The sequence below is a fragment of the Lutra lutra genome, chromosome 13, assembly GCF_902655055.1.
Source record: "Lutra lutra chromosome 13, mLutLut1.2, whole genome shotgun sequence".
NCBI classification, from domain to species: domain Eukaryota; kingdom Metazoa; phylum Chordata; class Mammalia; order Carnivora; family Mustelidae; genus Lutra; species Lutra lutra.
This window is the reverse complement of record NC_062290.1, coordinates 4,114,657-4,134,605: the sequence shown is the minus strand read 5'-3', so window position 1 is coordinate 4,134,605 and position 19,949 is coordinate 4,114,657. Positions and strand designations below refer to the sequence as shown.

The 19,949-nt window shown below is 57.3% G+C and overlaps 2 protein-coding genes across 4 annotated transcripts in view; both read left to right on the top strand.

Annotated features, from left to right (window-relative positions):
• Positions 1 to 19,949, top strand: part of PTPDC1 (protein tyrosine phosphatase domain containing 1) — a 643,782-nt gene that overhangs the window by 343,597 nt on the left and 280,236 nt on the right. The window lies entirely within an intron of this gene.
• Positions 1 to 19,949, top strand: part of PHF2 (PHD finger protein 2) — a 69,209-nt gene that overhangs the window by 1,031 nt on the left and 48,229 nt on the right. Inside the window, exon 1 of one of the 3 annotated variants that reach the window (XM_047700741.1) lies at positions 531 to 559. The exons of the other annotated variants lie outside the window; for them this stretch is intronic. Within the exon in view, the coding sequence (XP_047556697.1) occupies positions 546 to 559 (14 nt within the window). The 5' untranslated portion in view covers positions 531 to 545. Of the gene's footprint in view, positions 1 to 530; positions 560 to 19,949 lie in introns of those variants that run through there. 3 annotated transcript variants of the gene reach the window in all.

Genomic DNA, 19,949 nt, shown 5'->3' with positions numbered 1-19,949 from the left:
TCCGCCGCCTCCTCCCCGACCGGCATGGTGCCCCGTTCCCCCCTTCTCTGCTCCAGACAGGGACGCCCCGGGTTTGACTTGACCTTATGCTCTCTGGGGGCCGTGGGGTGGGGGGAGGTAGAGTTGGGCCTTGGCCCGTGGCCGTGACCTGGCCCTGTGCCTAGTTTTCAAAAGCGAGGCCCCTTCCCACCCAGAAGTAAATGGGGAGGAGGAAGAGGAGGTGCCCGTGGTGCCCAAACTGCTCCAACAGGTTCTCACGTGTTTGGGCCTGGACAGGACAGGGTCCGGGGGCTGGCCAGGGGCTGGCCAGTGCTGTGTGCCCTCCGTGGTTGCCCCCTTGGACCCAAAGCCAGAGGTGCTGGGGGCGGAAGGGCCCTGTGTGCTGGTGGGTGTTCCCCGAGTCCCCAGAGGAGAACCTACTGCTTGTTTAAAGGGTAGATGGGCCGGTGGCCCTGCCAGTTCCCATGTTGGGGAACCAGGCAGCCAGATGTGACAGGAACTGCTCAGCTGGGTCAGCGCCAGGCCCGGGTCCCAGCTCAGTGCCTATGACAGGGACCGGGTGAGGAGGGGTTGGGACTGTTCCCAGCAGGGACAACTCCTGAAATCCCCTGGGCCTAACGGGCTGCCTTCCTGCCTGTGGATGCCCAGGGCTGCAGAGCCCCCAGCGCCTGAACATGGGACTCTCCGGAACTGTGCTGCTGTGCACCCACCAGCTGGTATCCCCTCAAAGTTCATGGCCGGACCAAGGGTGAAAACTGCCATCTGATCCTTCAGGGCTGCTCTGTTCCAGAGATGCTGGGAAGCTGACCCTGAACGCCCTGCATGGGGCGGTGGGGGGGGGGGGGGAGTCCTCCCTCTCTTCCCCCACCTCACCTGGAGCCTGCTGAGCTCCCTACCTGCCCAGGTCTGGGGAGGGCCTGGGAGGACCTTGGGCTGCCCAGGGGCCCACTCCACTGGGTTGGGAAGGCAGGCGAGGTCTGAGCTAGACTTTGAGATTGGGTGTTGGGGGGTACCCATTAGTGAAGGGCAGGCAGGGGAGAGGGGCTGAGGGCTGGTGCCTGGTGGGTGGCATTTGCTGGACAGGCTGAGACAGAGTTGGGGAGACGTACATTTGGGGAGGCCTTACTCCCTTATTTCTCAGTTCTCAGTGGAGGTCTTTGATTTGATCCAACGTAGGCACAGGCCATTTCATCAGCTCAGATTCATTTCCATCCACGTGGAGTGGGCCCTGGGGTCTGCAAGGGGCTGTGTTTTTCCCCTTCCCATGGGCATGTTTTCTGGGCATCTAATCAAGGGCCCCTTGCAGGAGGGAGCCCTGAGGCTGTAGCTTTCCCAGGTAGCTCAGGGCAGGTGCCCAGGTGGGGGACGAGGGGTCGAGGTCAGCCCTGGGCACCCTCCCTCCCCGTCCCTGCATGGACCCTTCTTCTGTAACAGGAAGGTGTGCGATGTGATGATCCCTGTGCTGTCCCATCTGCAGGTAGTCCTGGCTGACCCAGACTTTTTTAGATCCACGTCCCACTTTGTGGAGGACTTTGTGTTCAACAGCTTGACTATTTGATTTTGTTTTATTTATCTTACTTCATTTTTTTGAGAGAGGGAGGAGGTGGGGGGAATCCTAAGTAGGCTCCATGCCCAGGGTGGAGCCCGACACAGGGCTTGAACTCATGACCTGAGCCGAAATCAAGACTCGGACACTTAGCCGACTGAGCCACCCAGGTGCCCCTTGACTCTTTTTTTTTTTTTTAAGTTTAAATACTTTATAACTTTTTATTTTAGAGAATTTTGGACTTACAGAGTTACAGAAATGGTTCAGTGTCCTTATACATGTCACGATGCCTCCTCTGAAGGCAGCACCTGCCCGGACCACGCTACAAGTAGGGCAACTGAGGCAGAGACAGGCGTGGGGCCGTTAAGCAAAGCGCAGGCCCTAGCAGGTCATTGGGACAGGTTTTCCCTGTGCTGTCCTTTTCCTGTTCCAGGACCCCAAGGTGCATTTCAGTCTCCTGAATATTTCTTTTAGAACGAAACTTCGTATCATTCCCTGAAATAGCACATTAGTGGAACTTGCCGTAGACAGTACCTGTAAAAGTAAACATAACTGTTAAAAATAACAGGCTCAGTCTTGTCCCACCTGTGATCCTTCACATCTCTCCAGGGCACCTTATTTTGGGAGGACTGGGAAGGGTCTCTGTGGTTACCCACCCTCCCAGTGGCCCAGTCTTTGCTGGGAGGGCTCCAGCAGTGTCCCCAGGCCAGGGTGTGGTTGGGGCAGCCCCATTCTAGAGGTAGAGCCTGCTCCCAGAGTGCATTTGCCTCTGCAGGAAGCCCGAGGCACCCTGAGCCACCATCCTACTGGTCCCTAGGGGGGCCTCTCTGCTGGGCTGGGCTGGGCTGGGCTGGAAGCACGGTCCGCCAGGAAGGCAGGAGCCGGGGTGGCACCCCATCCCCTGGGGCTGGAGCACATTGTCAGCCCCGCCGGTCTTCACCTGCACCGACTGGCGTTCCCTGGGAAGCTGGCTTTGACTAGGGAGGGATGGAGTTGTGGCCAGCCACCTTCTGAACTGTCTCGTCTGTGTGTCTGATGGGCTGGTGTGGCACCCATGGGCACTGGGGACTGTCCTTCTCCTGGGTGGGGCAGGCACCTGGGTGGCCTGTGTCTTCCACCAGACCCCTGTGTCCTCCACCCCGGCCTGCAGCAAGGCATGTGGGTGCCGGGGCTGGTCGCTATAGGGACCGGCATCTCCCCTTGTCACCACCTGGGTGCAGAGAGTCCTGGTCTGCAACAGGAATGATTCTGTTGAAGTGTCAGGCATCCCAAAGCTTTCTGGTGCTCTTTCAGTCACCTGTTCTGTTGATTCCAAGGGGCTTTGGAGGCAGTCAGTAAAATTGATTTTAAGGAGCTCGGAGGCTGGAGGTACAGTGCGAGCCCTTTGGTGACAGAAGTTTCCCTGATTTCTTGATAAATGTTTCTGGGTGCGTGTTCTGTGTGGGCTGGAGAGGTTCCTGGGCTTGCAAGGCAGATCTGTCTCCTCTTGGGATTCTTTCGACCAGAGTCAGACTTGCACATGACGAGCTCCGTGGCAGCCTGGGGTGCCCTGTCCAGTCCTGAGGAAGCCCCGTGGGGGCAAGAGCAGGCACGGGGCAAGGAGGCCGCATCAGGGATGGCCTCCGGTATATCCGGAAGGGGGAGCCCGTTGAGTCTCTGAGCCCAGGAGTGGAGGGTGAATTTGATAGGGTTCCTCTGGCTGTCATGGAGACACAGGGTGTGTGGGGGGGTGTTGGGGGGATAGGGAGACGAGGAGGGGGGACAACGGCAGAGGGGCCAGGAGCCAGTCCCCAGATGGGAGATGGTGGGTACAGCAGGGGTGGGGCTGGGGTGCGTTCTGGTGTGGATTCCCTCTGTCTGGGCTCCTCGTCACAGGAGGAGCCTGTCTCTGGGCTCCCCTTCCCAGGGCTGGTTGGCTTTTGTGGGGTCTTGCTATGCCCCCCATCCCACCCAGCCATAAGCTTCTTGGGGCAGAGCCGCGTCCGGGTCCTCGGCCCCCGTGGGTGCCAGGTGACACTGAGCAGAGCTCCAGGCTGGCCCTCTTGGCCCATGGAGTATGTGTCCTTGGAGGGAAGGAAGGCCCATGAGGGCCAGTGCACAACCGGAGGGGGCTGTTAAGTCCTTGAACCAGATTCCTGAATATGGGAGGAGGTGGAAGCGAGGTGTGTTTGGTGGGTTTGCAGGGAAAACGATGGATTAGAACAAGAAATTCTCTGTGCGTGAGTTTAAGAAGCGCTGAGCAGGTTGGGGAGACCTCCTGGGTCTAGAGGGCAGAGAGGAGGACCGTCCCTTGGTCCGAGGCTTGGAGTTGGGCTCACTGAGATGGCCAGAATGTTTGCTTTTAACTGGAAGCAGTAGCCGGAAGCGTGCTGGGTGTGAGCCTCGGTCCTGCGGCTGGCGCCGGTCGGGGTCTCCCGGGCTCGGGCCTGGCTGCGGACGGCACCTTGGCACCCCATCCTCTGGGGCCATCCCCTTGCCTCTGCACTCACGGCGCCTGGCCATGTGGCAGGGTTGTATCCCAAAAGAATGAGGGGACTGAGCGTCAGTGTGCCAGGAAATGGGGGTGTGCTGGAAGAATCCAGCTCCTAAAACACCTGCTGTGGGAAGAGCGAAGCCCCCAGTTGGCTTCTAACTGGCCGATGTGGCTGCAGGGCCCCCCTTGGGCTGCTCTCTGGCATGGGGCTTCCTTCTCCTCCTTTGTTCCCGCGGTGGCCTGGCTGGTTGTGGGGCCGGCCCCCTTGTCCTCTCACTTCAAGCAGAGGGGACTTGGCTCCTCTCGACCAGCAGGTGCACACGTTCAGTTTGGGTTCCTCTGGCTCAAGGGCCGGAACCACCACCAGGCACCGACAACCCCATTCATGTCCACGGTTTCGCAGACCCGCATGGAAGGAAATGCCTTTGAGGCCGGGACTCACTCGTGGCACGAGGTGGGCAAGCTGGGCTCTTCCTGGCAGCCCCCCACCCCAACCAAGTCCCAGGCGTGCCCGTTGCCCCACCGCCCTGCTCAGAGCCGCTTCTCTGCCTCTGCCCCTCTCCTTTTCGCTCCATCTTTTTTTTTTTTTTTTTAAGATTTTATTTATTTGTCAGAGAGAGTACACACAAGCAGGCAGAGAGGCAGGCAGAGAGAGAGGAGAAAGCAGGCTCCCTGCCAAGCAAGGAGCCCGATGCGGGACTCGATCCCAGGACCCCAGGATCATGACCTGAGCTGAAGGCAGCGGCTTAACCAACTGAGCCACCCAGGCGTCCCTCGCTCCATCTTCTTTCCTATCCGCCTTGGTCCTCAGCTCCTTGGCTTGGTGTGGGAGAGCCTCACCGTGCTGTAGAGTCTGTCCGCTTCCCCCCAGTGCGCGTGGTCATCTGCGAGAAGACACGGGATTCCAGCCAGTGGCTGGCTGTGATCGCAGAACATAAGGACTGAAGGTCCTTGTGGTGTTCGTCCAGGCGAGTGGAGAACTAGTCTTTTATCTTTTTTTCTTTTAAATTGGGAGTGAAAGTCACACGTCGTGACCGTGAGTATTTTAAAGTGCGTGGGTTATGGTATCTAGTGTTGCTTCGGTCTGGTTCCCAAACATTTTCATCACCCCGGAAGAAAACTCCGAACCCTTTAATCAGCAGCTCCGCACCCCCCGCATGCCTCCGCAGCCCTGGACAGCCGTCCCCGTGTTTGCTCTGCCCCGGTGGATTTCACTGTTCTGGATGTTTCCAACAAATGTTGGAAACATCCTACAGTGTGGAACCTGTGTGTGTGGCTTCTAACACGTAGCGTGGTTTTTAGGGCCCTCCGTGTTGTGGCGGGTGTCCGAACTTCACGGATGTTGCTGGGGCCGAGTGAGTACTCCACGGGGCAGGTGGACCACGTTTCTGTACCCAGGAGCCTGGCGATGGACTTGGGGTTTTCCCGTGGCCATTGTCAGCAGTGCTGCCGTGAGCACTCGTGTACGGATATTTGTTTGAAGACCTCTTTTTGTCTCTTTGGGGAATTACTGTGTCCTGTGGTTATTCTCTGTTTAACTGTTGACGTGCCTACGACTGGCTTCACAGCGGCTGCCCTGTTCCACGAGCCGCCGCCGACGTGGGAGCCGTCTGATACGGCTTCATCCTTGCTAACACCTGTTTTTTTCCCACTCTTTAAGTCACAGGCCTCCGCGTGGCTGTGAAGTTGAATCTCATTATCATTTTGATACACATTTTCCTAATGGGTGACGATGTCGATTGTGGGTTCATGTACTCGTCGTCCCTTTGTCTGCTTTCATGGGAGAAAGGCCTGTTGAGACACTTTGCCCATATTTAAATTCGGGTATTTGTCTTTTTATTATTGAATTGTAAGAGTGTTTTATATGTTTTGGACACTTATCAGATACATGATTTGCCAGTATTTTCCCGTTCTGGGAGGTGTCTTTTCACTTCTGTGTTTGTGTCCGTGGATCCACCAAAGTTTTAATCTCGGTGACATCCAACTTACCCTTTTTCTTCTGTTGCCTGCGCTTTTGGCGTCGTATCTAAGAATCCAGTGTCAAATCCAAGGTCACAAAGATTGGCCCCTTTGATTTCTTCTAAGACTTTAAGAATTTTAGCTCTCCTGTTTGGTTTCTGATTTAGTTCATTTCTGTGTGATCTGGGGCAGGGATCACCTGCGCTTGTTTGCAAGTGCACATCCAGTCACCCCAGTACCTCTTGCTTAGAAACCATTCTTTCCCTGTTGAAAGTCGGTAGCCTTAGTGAAAAGCATTTGACCTCGCACACGGGTATTTCTTTCTGGACCCTATTCCTTTCCGTGGTCCGTGTGTCTTTCCTTAAGGTCAGAGCCGTGCTGTGTCGGGGACGGCAGCTTTGTGGTGGCTTTTGAAACCAGGAGGTGTGAGACCTCCAGCTTTGTTCTTTTTATTTTTTTATTTATTTTTTTTTTAAAGATTTTATTTATTTTATTTGACAGACAGAGATCACAAGCAGGCAGAGAGGCAGGCAGAGAGAGAAAGGAGGAAGCAGGCTCCCTGCTGAACAGAGAGTCGGATGCTGGGCTCGATCCCAGGACCCTGGGATCACGACCTGAGCGGAAGGCAGAGGCTTTAACCCACTGAGCCACCCAGGCGCCCCTTGTTCTTTTTAAAATACTATTTCAGCTTCTCGGGATGCCTTGCTATTCCATAGGGATTTAAGGATCTGCCCCTGTTTCTTGGGAAGGGGCTGGTGGGGTTTTGGCGGGGACTGCCCTGAATCTGTAGATTCCGGCCGTAGGTAGTGCTGACATCTGAATGACGTTGCGTGTTCTGATCCCTGAGCTTGGAGTGTTTTTCCATTTACTTAGAGTCAGGTCTTTGATTTCTTCGGTGGTATTTTGTAAATCCTTCATCCCTTTGTTAAGCTTATTGCTACGTATTTTATTCCTCTGGGTGCAGTGGTAAGTGGGACCATTTCTGGAACTTACTTTTTGGATCATTCATTGCTGGTACTTTTACACCCTTTTTAAAGAAATCACCTTTTAGCGGCTGAATGTTCAGAATGAGGCGTGTGCAGGGCGCAGGTGTTCGTGGGTGTGCTGGGGCACGCACACACGTAGCGGTGCGCCTGGGGACGTCTTGTGCCCATGTGTCCACACACATGGGGTGGGGTGCTCTCTTTTGTAACCGTGGTCGTTGGGCCTTGCCTCTGTAACATCCTGGCATTTTTCATACACTTGTTGCCGGGGGAGGGAGGGGCGCACGCGCAGGTCTCTACCTCCTTTGGCCTCCCCTTTGAGGAAACCGTGGTGGGGCAGGCGAGGCCTGCTGCTGGGTCCGTGTTGCACGCGGCCTTGCTGATCTTCCGAGTGCCCCCAGAGTGGTGGTGATGGGCAGTGCTGACTGGGAGGGAAGCCAACCGAGGCATGAGAGACCAGCTCGCTGAGGCTGACACCACAATGTGATGGGTAGGACAGCAGTGCTGTGCCCCCAGAGACGGGGGTGCTGCCCAGGACCCCAGAAGGCAGGCAGGCCCATGCCTGCGGCATGGCTCCGCTCTGCTCCCTGGGTGGAGTGGGGCATGAGGACAGTGAGGGAGCCCCTGGGACGGTAGCCTGGGCTGTTGACTGAACCATGAGTTTGTGCTGGGGTGTCCAGCATCCCCAGGAAGCTGTGGCCATGGTCTCTGGCCTTGTGCCCTAGGACTGGGTCCTCCGAGTGGGGTACCGTTTTCTGCTTTACACGGAGATAAATGGTGGCCCTCATTCCTTCTTGTGCCTAACATAATGTGGACAAATGTGAGTGTCCAGATGGTGCCTGGAGAGTGCCCTGGGGCTAGTCTGCGGCTCAGGGACCCTCCACCCCCACTGTGGCCAGCAGTCCCAGACCACAGTGCACCTAGCCTGATGACAGGAACTCCGGATACCTGGGAGCTCTTCTTGTCACTTGCCTGCTTTGGCCCTCATTTTGCTTCCCCTTGGACACCCTGTCAAGAGCTAGTCTGGGTTTGGATATCAGGAAGCTGGGCTGAGCAGGGGGTCTCAAGATAGTGTTTCCAGGGAATGGTAGCATATCCCTGGAGACACAGGACCATTCCTGTCCAGGCCCCACTCACCATCTTCCTGGGCTGACCTGCCACCAGCTGGAGAGAGGACACGGATTTGGGGGTTCAGGTCCCATCTCCCTGCAGGAGTGACTAAGGCTGGGGGTCCTGCAGCATGACACTTGACATCCTGGAAAAATCCAGAAACTGTAGCCTGATGTAGTCTGCCTCCTGGATGAACAGGCCTGGGGAGGGAGTGGTGGGGCTTCCTGAGAGCTCCCAGACCTTTGGGGAGGGGCATGCCACATGGGGCCACGTTGGAACCTTCTGTTGGAGTCTGGAAGCTCCAGGGTTGGTTCCTATTGGCGTTTGTGGAGTGTCTTTCCCAACTGTCTGGCACCCTGTGCCAATCTCCCCAACTGTTTTGAAGAGGCTTGTGACAACAGGGACACCTGGGAGGTGAGGGCGTTTCCTGCCACTGGTTTGTACCCAGCCCTGGGCACTTCCTGACTGTGGTCCCTTGTTCTCCCAGTGACTCCCAGCGACTCCTGAGGACCCAGGTCTGCTTAGGAGAATCTGGCTGGGAGAGGGCCCGCGTCCATGGGTCACCCAGCCCCCTCTCCACTCCAGCCAGTGAAAGCCATACTAGTTTTGTGCTGCAGGCAGCAAGGATTCCCCAGATTTCAGACACTGGAGGCGATGGGCGTTGGGCTAGCTCCTCGCCTGCCAAGTGAGGCAGCGGTCGGGTCAAAAGTGGCCACCTCAGGCCCCGGGCTCGTTCTAGGCCCTGCAGGCAGTGCTGGGCACCCTTATGCGGGGCAGCCTGCTTCTGGTCAGAGGGCACCCAGAGTACCCTGTCTGGGAGAGGATATGGGTGGGGAGGCACCCTGGGATGTGGGCCAGGGATGGGAGTTCCCATTTTATTCTCAACTCAGTGGGATCAGGACAGAGCGGGATGTTCTCTAGTGTCCATCTAGTTAACCAGATCCTGTCCTAGTGCTGCAGGCTGTGGATGGAGGGGCAAGATGGGGAGAGATCAGAGACCAGCTGCAGGGATGGGGGAAACACTGGTGGGGAGGGTGAGTGCAGAGGTTGGAGCCCTGCGGGGAGGAAGTGGGGAGTTGGGGGTGAGGTCCTGGGGGAAGATGGGGGTCCTTTGTGGAGGGAAGGGGGCTCTGGGGGAAGAATGGGGGAGGGGTGGTGACCCTTGGATCCCAGTCTGGATGCTCTTGGAGCAGGCCCCAGCTTGCTGCCGGTGCATGGGAGAGCTCTCCAGCTCCCCTGCGGCTGGGGTCCCCGCCATCTGCGCTGCCATCTGCGCTGCGTGCTGCCCCTGCTGGGATAGGTGTGTGTGTTTGGGGCCCAGGATGTGGAGGTGGATGTGTGAGTGACCCGATCGGGGCCCAGGGGTGTGTGAGACAGAGGGGTGACCGTGCGCCTACAGGCCGTGCCTTATCTCAGCAGTTGGGTGCGGGACTAGAGTTCGGAGGGCCCCTCACCTGCCTCCCCCCCTCAAAGGAGAGCCGCTTTGTGCCCGACCTCGGCCAGCAGGCGAGCGCTGTGTCCCCTCCTGTCTCCTCCTACCTCATTGTAAAATGTCTGGGGGGCCCTCAGGGCAATGCCAGCAGTGGCTGGCAGGGTTCACTTCAGGGGGCCCCTCTGGCTGGTAGTCTGGAGTGGGGTGCGGCCCACGGCATGGGGCTGCCCGCCTGCCTGCCTGGTCCACCCCATGTTACCCCCCCGCTCCAGTGCGTTCTCCCTCCTCCATGGCTACCTCGAGCTCCTCCAGACTGGTCGGTGGGAGTTGGTGGGAAGGGAGGGCGCCCTGTGGTCCCCACCTTGACTGTTGGCTGAAGGCTTGGGACAGGAGGCAGGCAGAGCTGGGGTCAGGCTGAGGAAAGACCCTAAATACTTGAGACTGACCCAAGACAAGACACCTCGGGAGAGACCGCGTCTGCCGGGGCAGGGCTGCCTGGCCGTGCTCTGAGCGCGGGGCAGGGTGGGGTCGGGGGCTCGGGGAGCCCTGTGCGGAGCAGCACTCTGGCCTCTGCTCCCATCCTGGGGTGCCCGCCTCGAGGTGTGGGAACACGCTGGGGTCACAGGCCTGGGGGCTCCGCCAGCTGAACTTCGTCAGGCGGGAAACGGATTTCTGACCCTGCTGAGGGGTAACGGCCTCTATTCGTTCCGGACGGGTTGAGGGGATGGATTTGCAGACGCAGCACTAGCACGTGGTGTTTCGAAGCGGAGAGTGGGTCGTGAAAAGCTTGCCTTCTCCCTGGAACCAGCCTGGTTCCAGCTTCTTGAGAACATGAGAGAGACTCCTGTTGTGCAGGATGTACGGCCACTGCCCGCCCCTTAGTCCATAGGCGCCTGGGGACGCTGCTGTCCCAGGACACCGCTTGTCGTGCTCTGCCGGAATGGGCTCATCCTGCCCCTCGGGGCTTCGTGCCCGGGTCCCGGCTGCAGGCCTCCTGGTTGACATTCAGCTGGCTTCTCACCCTGAGCTCCCCAGCTTCGCTCAGGGACTGTCCTGGGGTCTACGGTTACCTGCCTGGGAGCAGCCGTGTATGTCGGACAAGTTCCGTGACTGACGTGCGTGAGCCGGAGCCTGCAGGCGGGGCTGTAGGTTGCAAAACCGGCAGGTGGGCTGTGCTGGTCCTGGTCCCCCTGCTCGCTGGGCCGCTGTTTCCTGAGCCTTTTTGTCACGGTGGGTTTGGTCTGGAAGGCCGTGCGCCCCGCTCCAATGTGGAGGGTGGGGTTGTCGTGTGTGTGTGTGGGGGTGTTCTCCCACTGTCCCCTCGGTCTGCCGCTGCCCGTTCTGGAGCCCGTGGCCCCAGAGCCTTTCCTGCCTGCCACGGTGGGGTTTCCGACGAAGCCAGAGAGAGCAGGACCTGAGAAGTGAAGTGACAGGCAGCCTCCCCCAGATGGCTGGGGCGTTCCGACCCTCCCACCTCCTGCCCCGTGGCCCTGAGCCCCCCAGACCTCCAGGGCTGGCAGTGGTTGGAAGGCTGTCTGTTTACTGACTATCCCCTCTTCCTGCCGTTTGAGGACTGTTGTGAGGTCAGGCCTCATTTGCTTTTTTTCCCCCTGTAAACTTATTTCTTTTAGACTTGTTTTAGGTTTACAGAAAAACTGCAGACATGATAGAGTTTGCACGTACCCCTGGCTCCGTTTCCCTGACTGTCACCACCACGTGTCACCACCGTGCCCTGGTCACAGCTCCCTCAGCAGCCACTCTCTGTCCTGGTCCTCCCCACCTGCCCACCATCCAGCCTCCTCAGCCTCCTGGTCCCAAGCTGGCTTCTCAGACCGACCCCTTTGTGCTGTGATCCTGACACCAAAGATCCTTTGTGGTTTGTGCCCCACTGAGGAGCTGTGCCTTCACTCTCGTGTGCTCCCCAGGCACCTTCACACCACCAGCTGTGCCCTCACCCAGACACGGGCAGCCTGATGGTGGCGGTTCCTGGGCCACGGTTGTGGGCACACTGCACCTGGCCCTCATTACATGGGCTACTGCAGACGGTCGTGGTGCTTCCCCTTCAAGGATTCTTCCAGATCCCAAACTCATGTTGTTTATTAGATTTCAGTCTGCTGTTTGGAAAAGAAGGATGTAATTAGACTGGTCTTTGGAACGTCCTCAGAAATGCCAACAAGAGAGCAGCCCGGGCCCGAGGCTCTGCCTCGGAGCAGGTGCCACTGCCCTAGAGTGGGGTTTGTGAGCGGTCCCTGGGGAGCACCAGCCCGAAGGCCCCTCTTTCCTTCGGGAGAGGGAGGCTGCACAGCTGTCTGCCCCTCTCTTAGCCAGCGCTGTTTCCAGACCTTGGGGCGCCCTCACAGAAGGGCTGGAACCCCCGTAGTTGGTGCTGACCTTGAGAAAGGCCCCTGAGTCCCAAGCAGCACATGTCTAAGTGCGGGCAGCCTTGAGCCCCACTTGGGACACCTCCCATGTGGCGGATATCTGTCTGCAGCGGGCCACTGTGACAGCTGGGCAGGAGGATGCAGTCGGATGGCTGTCCGGGTTATCTGTCCAGGCCCTCTCCACGGGCCCTCTGAATGACCCAGGGATCTGGCCGGCCCGCAGAGGCCAGTATTGCCAGCCTCTCCGGGAGCTGGTGGCCTCCAGAGACCCAAGGGGGAGGGGAGGCAGCGCCTGGCAGCCTGTCCCCTTGCCTGGGCTTCCCTCTTGACACTCTGGGGTTCGGGGATTTGGGTTCATTTTTAAGGTCCTGTGGGATACCTGTTGTGCAAGAGGGTCCCGTCCCTGGGGAGTGTGCAGCTGCCACCTGCATCAGAGCACTGCTAATTAGAGGAGGAAGAGCCTCCTACAGAAAGGCCCCACGGCATGTGGCACCTGCCCTTAGCATCGCTTGGAGAGAGCCCTTCAGGGCTGGATGCATGCTGTGTGCGCCGGAAGTCACAGGCGTGCATGTGTGCGCCTGCTTCTCTGCTTGCTGGTGTCCCTCAGTGTGAGTTCCATGGGTCCAGCATGCTCTACGTGGCGACAACTGTGGTCTGTGTGCGTCTCCTCTCACTCTCGGGGCCGCTCTGTGAGTCAGGCAGGGTCCCCGAGTTACAGACGGACACTGATGCTCAGTGTTCCAAACACAGTGCTGGGCTGAAGGTGGCTGAGTGCGGCCCCTGTCTTTCCCTGAGCTCATGGCCGCCAGCCACACTGGCCACCAGCCACTCTGGCCACCAGCCACTCTGGCCGCTGCTGAGATATCTCAGCGTGCCTGCTCCACGCGCCACACCCACAGTCGTGGCTGCTGGGGGTTCAGGGTGGGGGGGTAAGGCCCTCCAGGTTCCCATATCCCAATCTTCGCTTTTCTTGTCACGTATGGTTAAAAATGAATGGCAAAGAACAGATCCTAGAATGTTGCAGCGGGACAGGCCCTCCAGGTGCACCTGTGTCTCCTACAGGCCCAGCTGCCCTGAGGACCAAGCTGCCTGTCACTTGAGGGCTGCTCCCTGCAGTCAAGCACAGAGCTGGCCACTGGGGCCACCCCACACACCCTCCAGGCTGATGCCCCCGGTGGTGCCGTGGGAACTGAGGACCGGGCCTTCCCTCCCTTGCTCTGGAGTCCTATTTCTGTTAATATGTCCCTGACTGCTTTTGCTGTCAGCCTTATCTTCCCAGCCCCCTTGTGGGTCTCCGAGGGCTTCAGGGTACAGAGGGCTGCAGTTCCGGGAGCTCCCGACAGAGGCATCTGCTCTGCATCTGCACGAGGCTGTTTCCCTAGAAACTGCTGGAGTAGACTCTCCAAAACCTGCTTCTGATGCTTAAAGGGACCGCGCACCCTTTATCTGGAACGTCTGTTAAAAATCCACTGGAGCAGGTTTTAGAAACATAGACGTTTTGAATATTGATGTAACATATGAAGGACCCCAGGCGTCTGGCGAGTGTGTCGGGGGATGGTGAAGTGGACCGCAGTGACACGCAGGAAGCGTGTTCAGGGGAAAGGGTTTCCGCTGTGACAGACGAGGGAAGGAAAGCGCAAGTCAGAGCTGGTGTGCACTAGTGAAAACAGAAGAACACACCTGAAGGAAACCTGCCAGTGTGTGGACACGGTTGAGAGGAGCTGTGTGTCCTCCAGCTGTCCTGCACAGGCCCCCCTTGAGGCTGGCTCGTGGTGGGGGGGTAAGGTCACTTACCTAGGTCACTGCGTGGCTTGTCGGGTGCTTGGGTGTCAGGCTCGTCTCACCATCCCCATGCTGGCCCAGATGGCCTCCCAGGACGTTGCTGCAGGTGCGCTCTGGTGTTTGGGTCACTCGGCCACCCAGGGCAGAGTCCGTGCATGGGCTTTAGGGTCGCCTCCGGGTGATGCAGGAGGGCACGTCTCTGGGAATCTATATCTAGTGCTGTCCCCTTGGCCTCGCCCTGCCCCCACAGTACTGGGGGTTCCACACGAGCCCCCCCACCTTTGCTGTGTGTTCGCACCTGTGCCCTTGGAAACTGGCTTTACTCTGTGTGTTCTTTGTGCGTGTTGTTGTGTGGCCCGTTCGCCCCTCAGCATAGGCCTCAGTGAACTGACCCGCTGGACACCTTCCAGCGCCTTCACCTCCCGGTGCCAGGGATGGGCGGTGGTCAGACGGCACTGGCCTGCCCTTAGTGGCCATGCGTCCCCAGAGCAGGCCCCTCCTAGCAGTGTACCCTGTGGGACCCAGGTTGGTCCAGACTAATTGCAAGTGACCAAGCTGTGATGGGGCAAGGGGAGTGGTGCTGGGGGCCTGCAGCGGTGGGGTCCACAGCCCAGCAAGGGGAGCTCTGGGCTCCTGGTTTGAGGGCAGCCGATGGTCAGCCCAGGCTCGCCTCTCACCTTGCTTGCGCTGCACCCATTCGAGCACCGCTGCGGGGGTGGGGGGTGGGGGGGTGGGTTGGGAGTGTTGGGGGGTGGGGTGGGGGCTGCCCGTCACCCCTCACTGCTCCCGCACACAGAGGGTCTGGTGTTTCTTTCAGGGTTTGATGTGGTAAAGGAGACAGTAGCCAATTAGGAATGGACAAAGTCAGTGTTTGGGATTGCTTGGCACTAGGGAGGGGTAGCTGCATGCTGGCAGGAGGGTCTGCCTGGTCCCCCAGAGGACTCAGAGGGTGGGACCTTGCGTGCCCAGGGAGGACATGAGCAAGGCCTGTGCGCTGCTTCTTGGGGAGGGGGTGTGGGAGAGGTGGGGGGAGTGGGGGGAGAGGGTTGAGAATTGTGCATCCTGGCCATCCAGGCACTGGGCTCTCCCGTGGTGGGAGATGCACCCAGCGTCTCTGGCTACCTCGGCGTCCTGCCCAGCCTGCACCTCCCAGAGTGAGCTGGCCTCGGCTAGCACTTTACCTTGTGCTCAGAGTGCATTCCCGAAGACTCTGGTCCACCCTGTCTGAATGGCAATATTAAAGAACGGCAGTATTAAACAAATGTGTCTAATTTGTTGCTTAAAGTGTTCGTGGAGTTTTAGATTTTAGTGTCTTAGTTCATTTCCAAAAGTTCTTGTGTTTGCAGGTTTGTCTGGTCATTTCTTCCGCTGAGCTGAGTGTGAGTGCCCCGCCTTTGCCCCCGCAGGCATTTAAAAGGACTTTGTGTTCCCTATGAGGTGGCTCTGTGACATGCTGAGGGCTTAGTCCTGCTTTCCCTCAGGGTAGATCATCTCCTGAGTTTGGAAATTTGAGCTGGGGAGTGCGATCTGTGGCACACCTGCCCCTCAGTGTCACTTCCTGGGGGCGGGGCGGGCCACCTCTGGGCGGGCCCCCCAGGGCTCCCCCACTCCTCTGCTGGCCTGGCTCCTCCCCTGTGCCTGGCAGAGGAGGTCTTCTAGGGGACTGGCCCTTGGCTGCGGGGGGCGGGGGGGGGGTGTCTGTGAGGCTTCCGTCAGGTGAGCCAGCCTCCCCCAGTCCCAGTCGAGCCCCATAGGGCACCCATCCCAAGGGCTGCTTGGACCCAGAAACAGATCCCAGGCTGCGATCATTTCCTATTTCCCCCTGGCCTCCGATTACCAGGATGTGCTCGTTGGTGGCAGCACCTCTCAGGCCTCCTGTGTGGGACAGTGGGGACCTAGAAGCACTGGGAAACACCGTCCTATGTTCTTGGGAGCATGTGTTTGGGGCAGAGTCAGCAGAGGGGGTTTGGGTCCCAGGCTCAATGTACAGTCCCTCCCGTGGTATTGCTCAAGGGCGGCTGTAGTGCTGGGATAGACTGCTGGACCCCGGGGAGACAGAGCCTTCTAGTTGCCCCAGAGCCTGGGCTTCTTCATCAGGGAGGGGACCCCTGTGTTTTCTGGACTGGTGGGGAGCACAGATGTGGGAAAGGAGCAAGGAGTGGATACAGGTGTCCAGGCCTGCTGCTGCCCCCGCGGCCCCTGGGCTGGCTGATGGCACTGGTACCCTGGGTCACACGGCATGGGGCGGGGGGCACAGCCCAGCTCTGTGTACCGCCCCCCCCACCACAAGCCCGTCAGTGGTTGGCTGGCCAGTGAAGGGCAGGGACACTTGGCTCCTGGCTGGGGTGGGCATTTCCAGCCACAGAGCACAGGGCATTCGCAGGCAGGGAATACAGCCTGTCCGGTAGCTGTTTTTGAGGGGCCACGACCCCCCCCGAATGCTGCTGATGCTGGATTCTTCTTGTCCACACAGCTGAGGTCATGGACGGTCAGTTCAGCTTCCCCAGGCCAGCCGTCACTTGAGCTTCTGGTGACAACGCCAGCTTGCAGGGCCCTCCTCAGGGGGCCTGGGATGCCCCGTAATCTGCAGACTCAAGTGGAAACCTGCAGCCTGAGTTGGGGCATGCGGGGTCTTCCCTAAGTCCTTGCTGGCCCGTCTTGGGCCAGGCCCCCGCTCCTTTGTCCAGCCTGCCCTGACCTGCACACCGCACGGAGCAGGCAGCCTTCCCTGCCCTCAGGCTGGCCTTCTCCTGGAGCTTGGCCTGGTCCTGCAGGAAGGCCTCTCAGGCGGCCTCCCCAGGGGGTTTGCGTGGGTCCAGCACATGCACCCACTTTGAGCCCAGATCCAGTCACCTCGTTAGTCAGCACCGGCAGGCCACAGGCTGGCCACCTCTGGGTCCCCAGCCCTCAGCTGGTTGTGGTCCTGATGGGCCCCAGCAACACGTGGCCGGGTCCAGGGTGGGCCGGCCACATGCGCGGGACTCCTAGGACACTGCCTGGCTCTTCATGGTCCATCTGGACACCCGCTGGCCAAGGGGACATTTCTGCTGACTGGGAGGACCCCCCTCCAGCCCTGATCTGGGGAGCAGATGCCAGGGCACGGGAGCCCCGAGGGGAAGACGTTGAGATGAGGAGAGCCCTCTGAGGTGGGAGAAGGCAGGTGGTGCTCCGGGGATCAGACCAGCAGGTGGATGGTGGGTGGCGGTGGGCGGCTGAGGGCCTGAGGCCCTGATGCCACCCCTGGTGTCTGGGAATCCTGGGGCGGGCCGGGCTTGTGGGGAGCAAGAGTCCTTACTTCCCGAGTGCCAGCGTTTTCCTGGGTCTGTGAGCTTCTGAAGTGGAGCGGCCTGGAGCCTCCTGACCCCGTCACTGGGCCTCTCATGCCTGCCTCTCCGTGTGCTCGTCGTGTGCTTGCTTCGAGTGGTTTCTGCGACAGATGTCGTTGCCACCGGCGTTCTTCGTGTTCCCATCACATGGTTTTCCTGTTGTGGCCGCTTTTCTCCAGCACAAGAACCCTCGTGATTCTCAAAGCCGTGTGGAACTTTTCCTTTCTGATTAAAAGAAAATAGACTTTATTTTTAGAGTGGTTTTAGATTACAGGAAGATGGAGATGAACGTGCAGAGGGTCCTCACGTAGCCCTTTAGTGCCCACAAGCCTCGCCGGGCATGGTACGTTGGCTACAAGTGATGAACCGGGCTGGATGCGCTGTCCTTTCTGCCAAGTCCACAGTCGGCTTCGGGCTTCACCATCGCTGTGTGTATCCTGTGGGTTTTGCAAATGTGCTGTGGTATCTTACAGCGTCCTTTCACCCCCTAGAAATCCTCTGTGCTGTGCTGTGCCTCCTCGTCCCTCCCTGTCCCCCAGTTGTCTTTCCCAGCATGTCGTACGTACGGCTGGAATCATGCAGCCTTTTCAGCCTGGCTTTTTCCCCTTAGTGATGAGCATTTAAGTTCCTTCCATGACTTCTCGTGACTTCACAGCGCGTTTGTTTTTAGTGCTGAGTAATATTTCCTCGTGTGGACAGACCACAGTTCATTTGTTCACCCACTGAAGGATGCCTTGGATCTTTCCAAGTTTTGGCGATGATGAATGGAGCTGCTGTAAGCATCCGTGGGCAGGATTTGGTGCGGTTAAGTTTTCAGCTCATTTCGATCAACACCTAGGGTTTGCCTAGGTGGATCGACTGGTAAGAGTGTTTCGTTTTTTCCTTTTAAAGATTTTATTTATTTATTTGAGAGCATGAGAGAGAGTGCGTGAGCAGGGGGAGCGGCAGGCAGAGGGAGAGGGAGCAGCCTTGATGGGGACTCGATCCCGGGACCCCAGGATCATGACCTGAGCCACGCTTCACCGGCTGGGCCATGCAGCTGCCCCGAGTGTGTCTGGTTTCCTAAGGCGCTGCCAAGCTGTACTGTGACGCTGCGGCGCGGTCCTTGTCCCTGCAGCCGTCACTGGGCTCCTGCCGCTCAGCAGCCTCGCTAGCACTGTGATGTCAGGGCCCTGGAGTTCGGCTGTTCTAGTAGGTGTGCAGCAGAATCTCGTCTGAATCTGCATTGCCCTGATGACACGTGATGTGGAGCTTCTCACGCACTTCTCTGCCATCCGTATGTCTTCTCTGGGGAGGTGTCTGTAGTAGATCCTTTGCCCATTTTTAAACTGGGTTGTTAATTTTCTTATTACTGTGTGTTGAAGAGTTATATATTTTGGATACTAGTCGTTTACCAGGTATATGTTTTGCCAAGATTTTCACTTAGTCTGTGGCTTATCTTTTCATCCCCTTAAAAGTGTCTTTCACGGAGAAGTTCAAAAAAATTTCAATCAAGTTCAGGTTATCAGTTTTTTTCCTTCATGGATCATGTCTTTGGTGTTTGTACCTAAAAAGGCATCAGCACTCTCTGATTTTCTCCTGTGTCATCTTCTAGGAGATTTATCGTTCTGCTTTTTACATTTAGGTCTAGGATTCATTTTGAGTTAATTTTTGTAAGCTGTTAAATCTATGTTTTCATTCTTTGTGTGTGTATGCGTGCATACATATATCCGGTTGTTCCAGTTTTGGTGTATGAGTGTGTGTTTGTGTGCACATGTGCATGTGTGTGCACATGTGCACACGTGTGTGGGTGTCTGGTTGTTTCAGTATGTGTGTGCATGTGTGGATGTCCGGATTTTCCAGCACCGTCCTCCTCCGTGACACTGCCTCCGCTCCTTTGTCAGAGGTCAGTTGGCTGTATCTATGGGGCCTATTTCTGTGCTCTCCATTCTTTCCCATTGATCTCTTTCTCTGTTCTCTCATCAAAAGCCCACTGTCTTCATTACTGCAGCTTTCTTCTTTTAAGATTTTATTTATTTATTTATTTGACAGACACAGCGAGAGAGGGAGAGCACAAGCAGGGGGAGTGGGAGAGAGAGAGAAGCAGGCTTCCTGCTGAGCAGAGAGCCTGATGCAGGGCTCGATCCCAGGACCCCGGGATCACAACCTGGGCCAAAAACAGACGCTTAAGCACTGAGCCACCCAGGCGCCCCTGCTGTAGCTTTCTAGTAAGTCTTGAAGTTGGGTAGTGCCAGTCCTCTAGCTTTGTTCTTTTCCTTCAACATTGTGTTGGCTGTTCTGGGTCTTTATCTCTCCATATAAATTTCAGAATCAATTTGTTGATATCCATGAAAGAACTTGATTGGGATTTTATTTATTTTTATTTTATTTTTTTAAAGATTTTATTTATTTATTTGACAGAGAGACAGAGGGAGAGTGCACCCAAGCAGGGGGAGCAGGCAGAGGCAGAGGGAGAAGCAGGCTCCCCACTGAGCAGGGAGCCAGATGGGGGCTCAGTCTCAGGACCCTGGGATCATGACCTGAGCCGAAGGCAGACGCTTGACCAACCGAGCCACCTAGGTGCCACGATTTCCTAATATTTTTTTAAAGGTTTTATTTATTCATTTGACAGAGAGAGACACAGTGAGAGAGGGAACACAAGCAGAGGGAGTGGGGAGGGAGAAGCAGGCTTCCCTCTGAGCAGGGAGCCTGATGGCTGACGCCCAACGACTGAGCCACCCAGGCGCCCCAATTTCCTAATGTTTTGTAGAAGACCTTTTTGCTTCTATGTCTATGAGAGATATTGGTTTACAGTTTTCCTTTCTTACAATACCTTTGTTTGGCTTTGGTATTAAGGTAATACTGGCCTCATAGAATGAGTTAGGAAGTATTTCCTCTACTTTTAATTCCTGGTAGAGATTATAGAACTGGTAATATCTTTTTTAAGGGTTTGGTAAAATTCATCAGTGAATCCATTG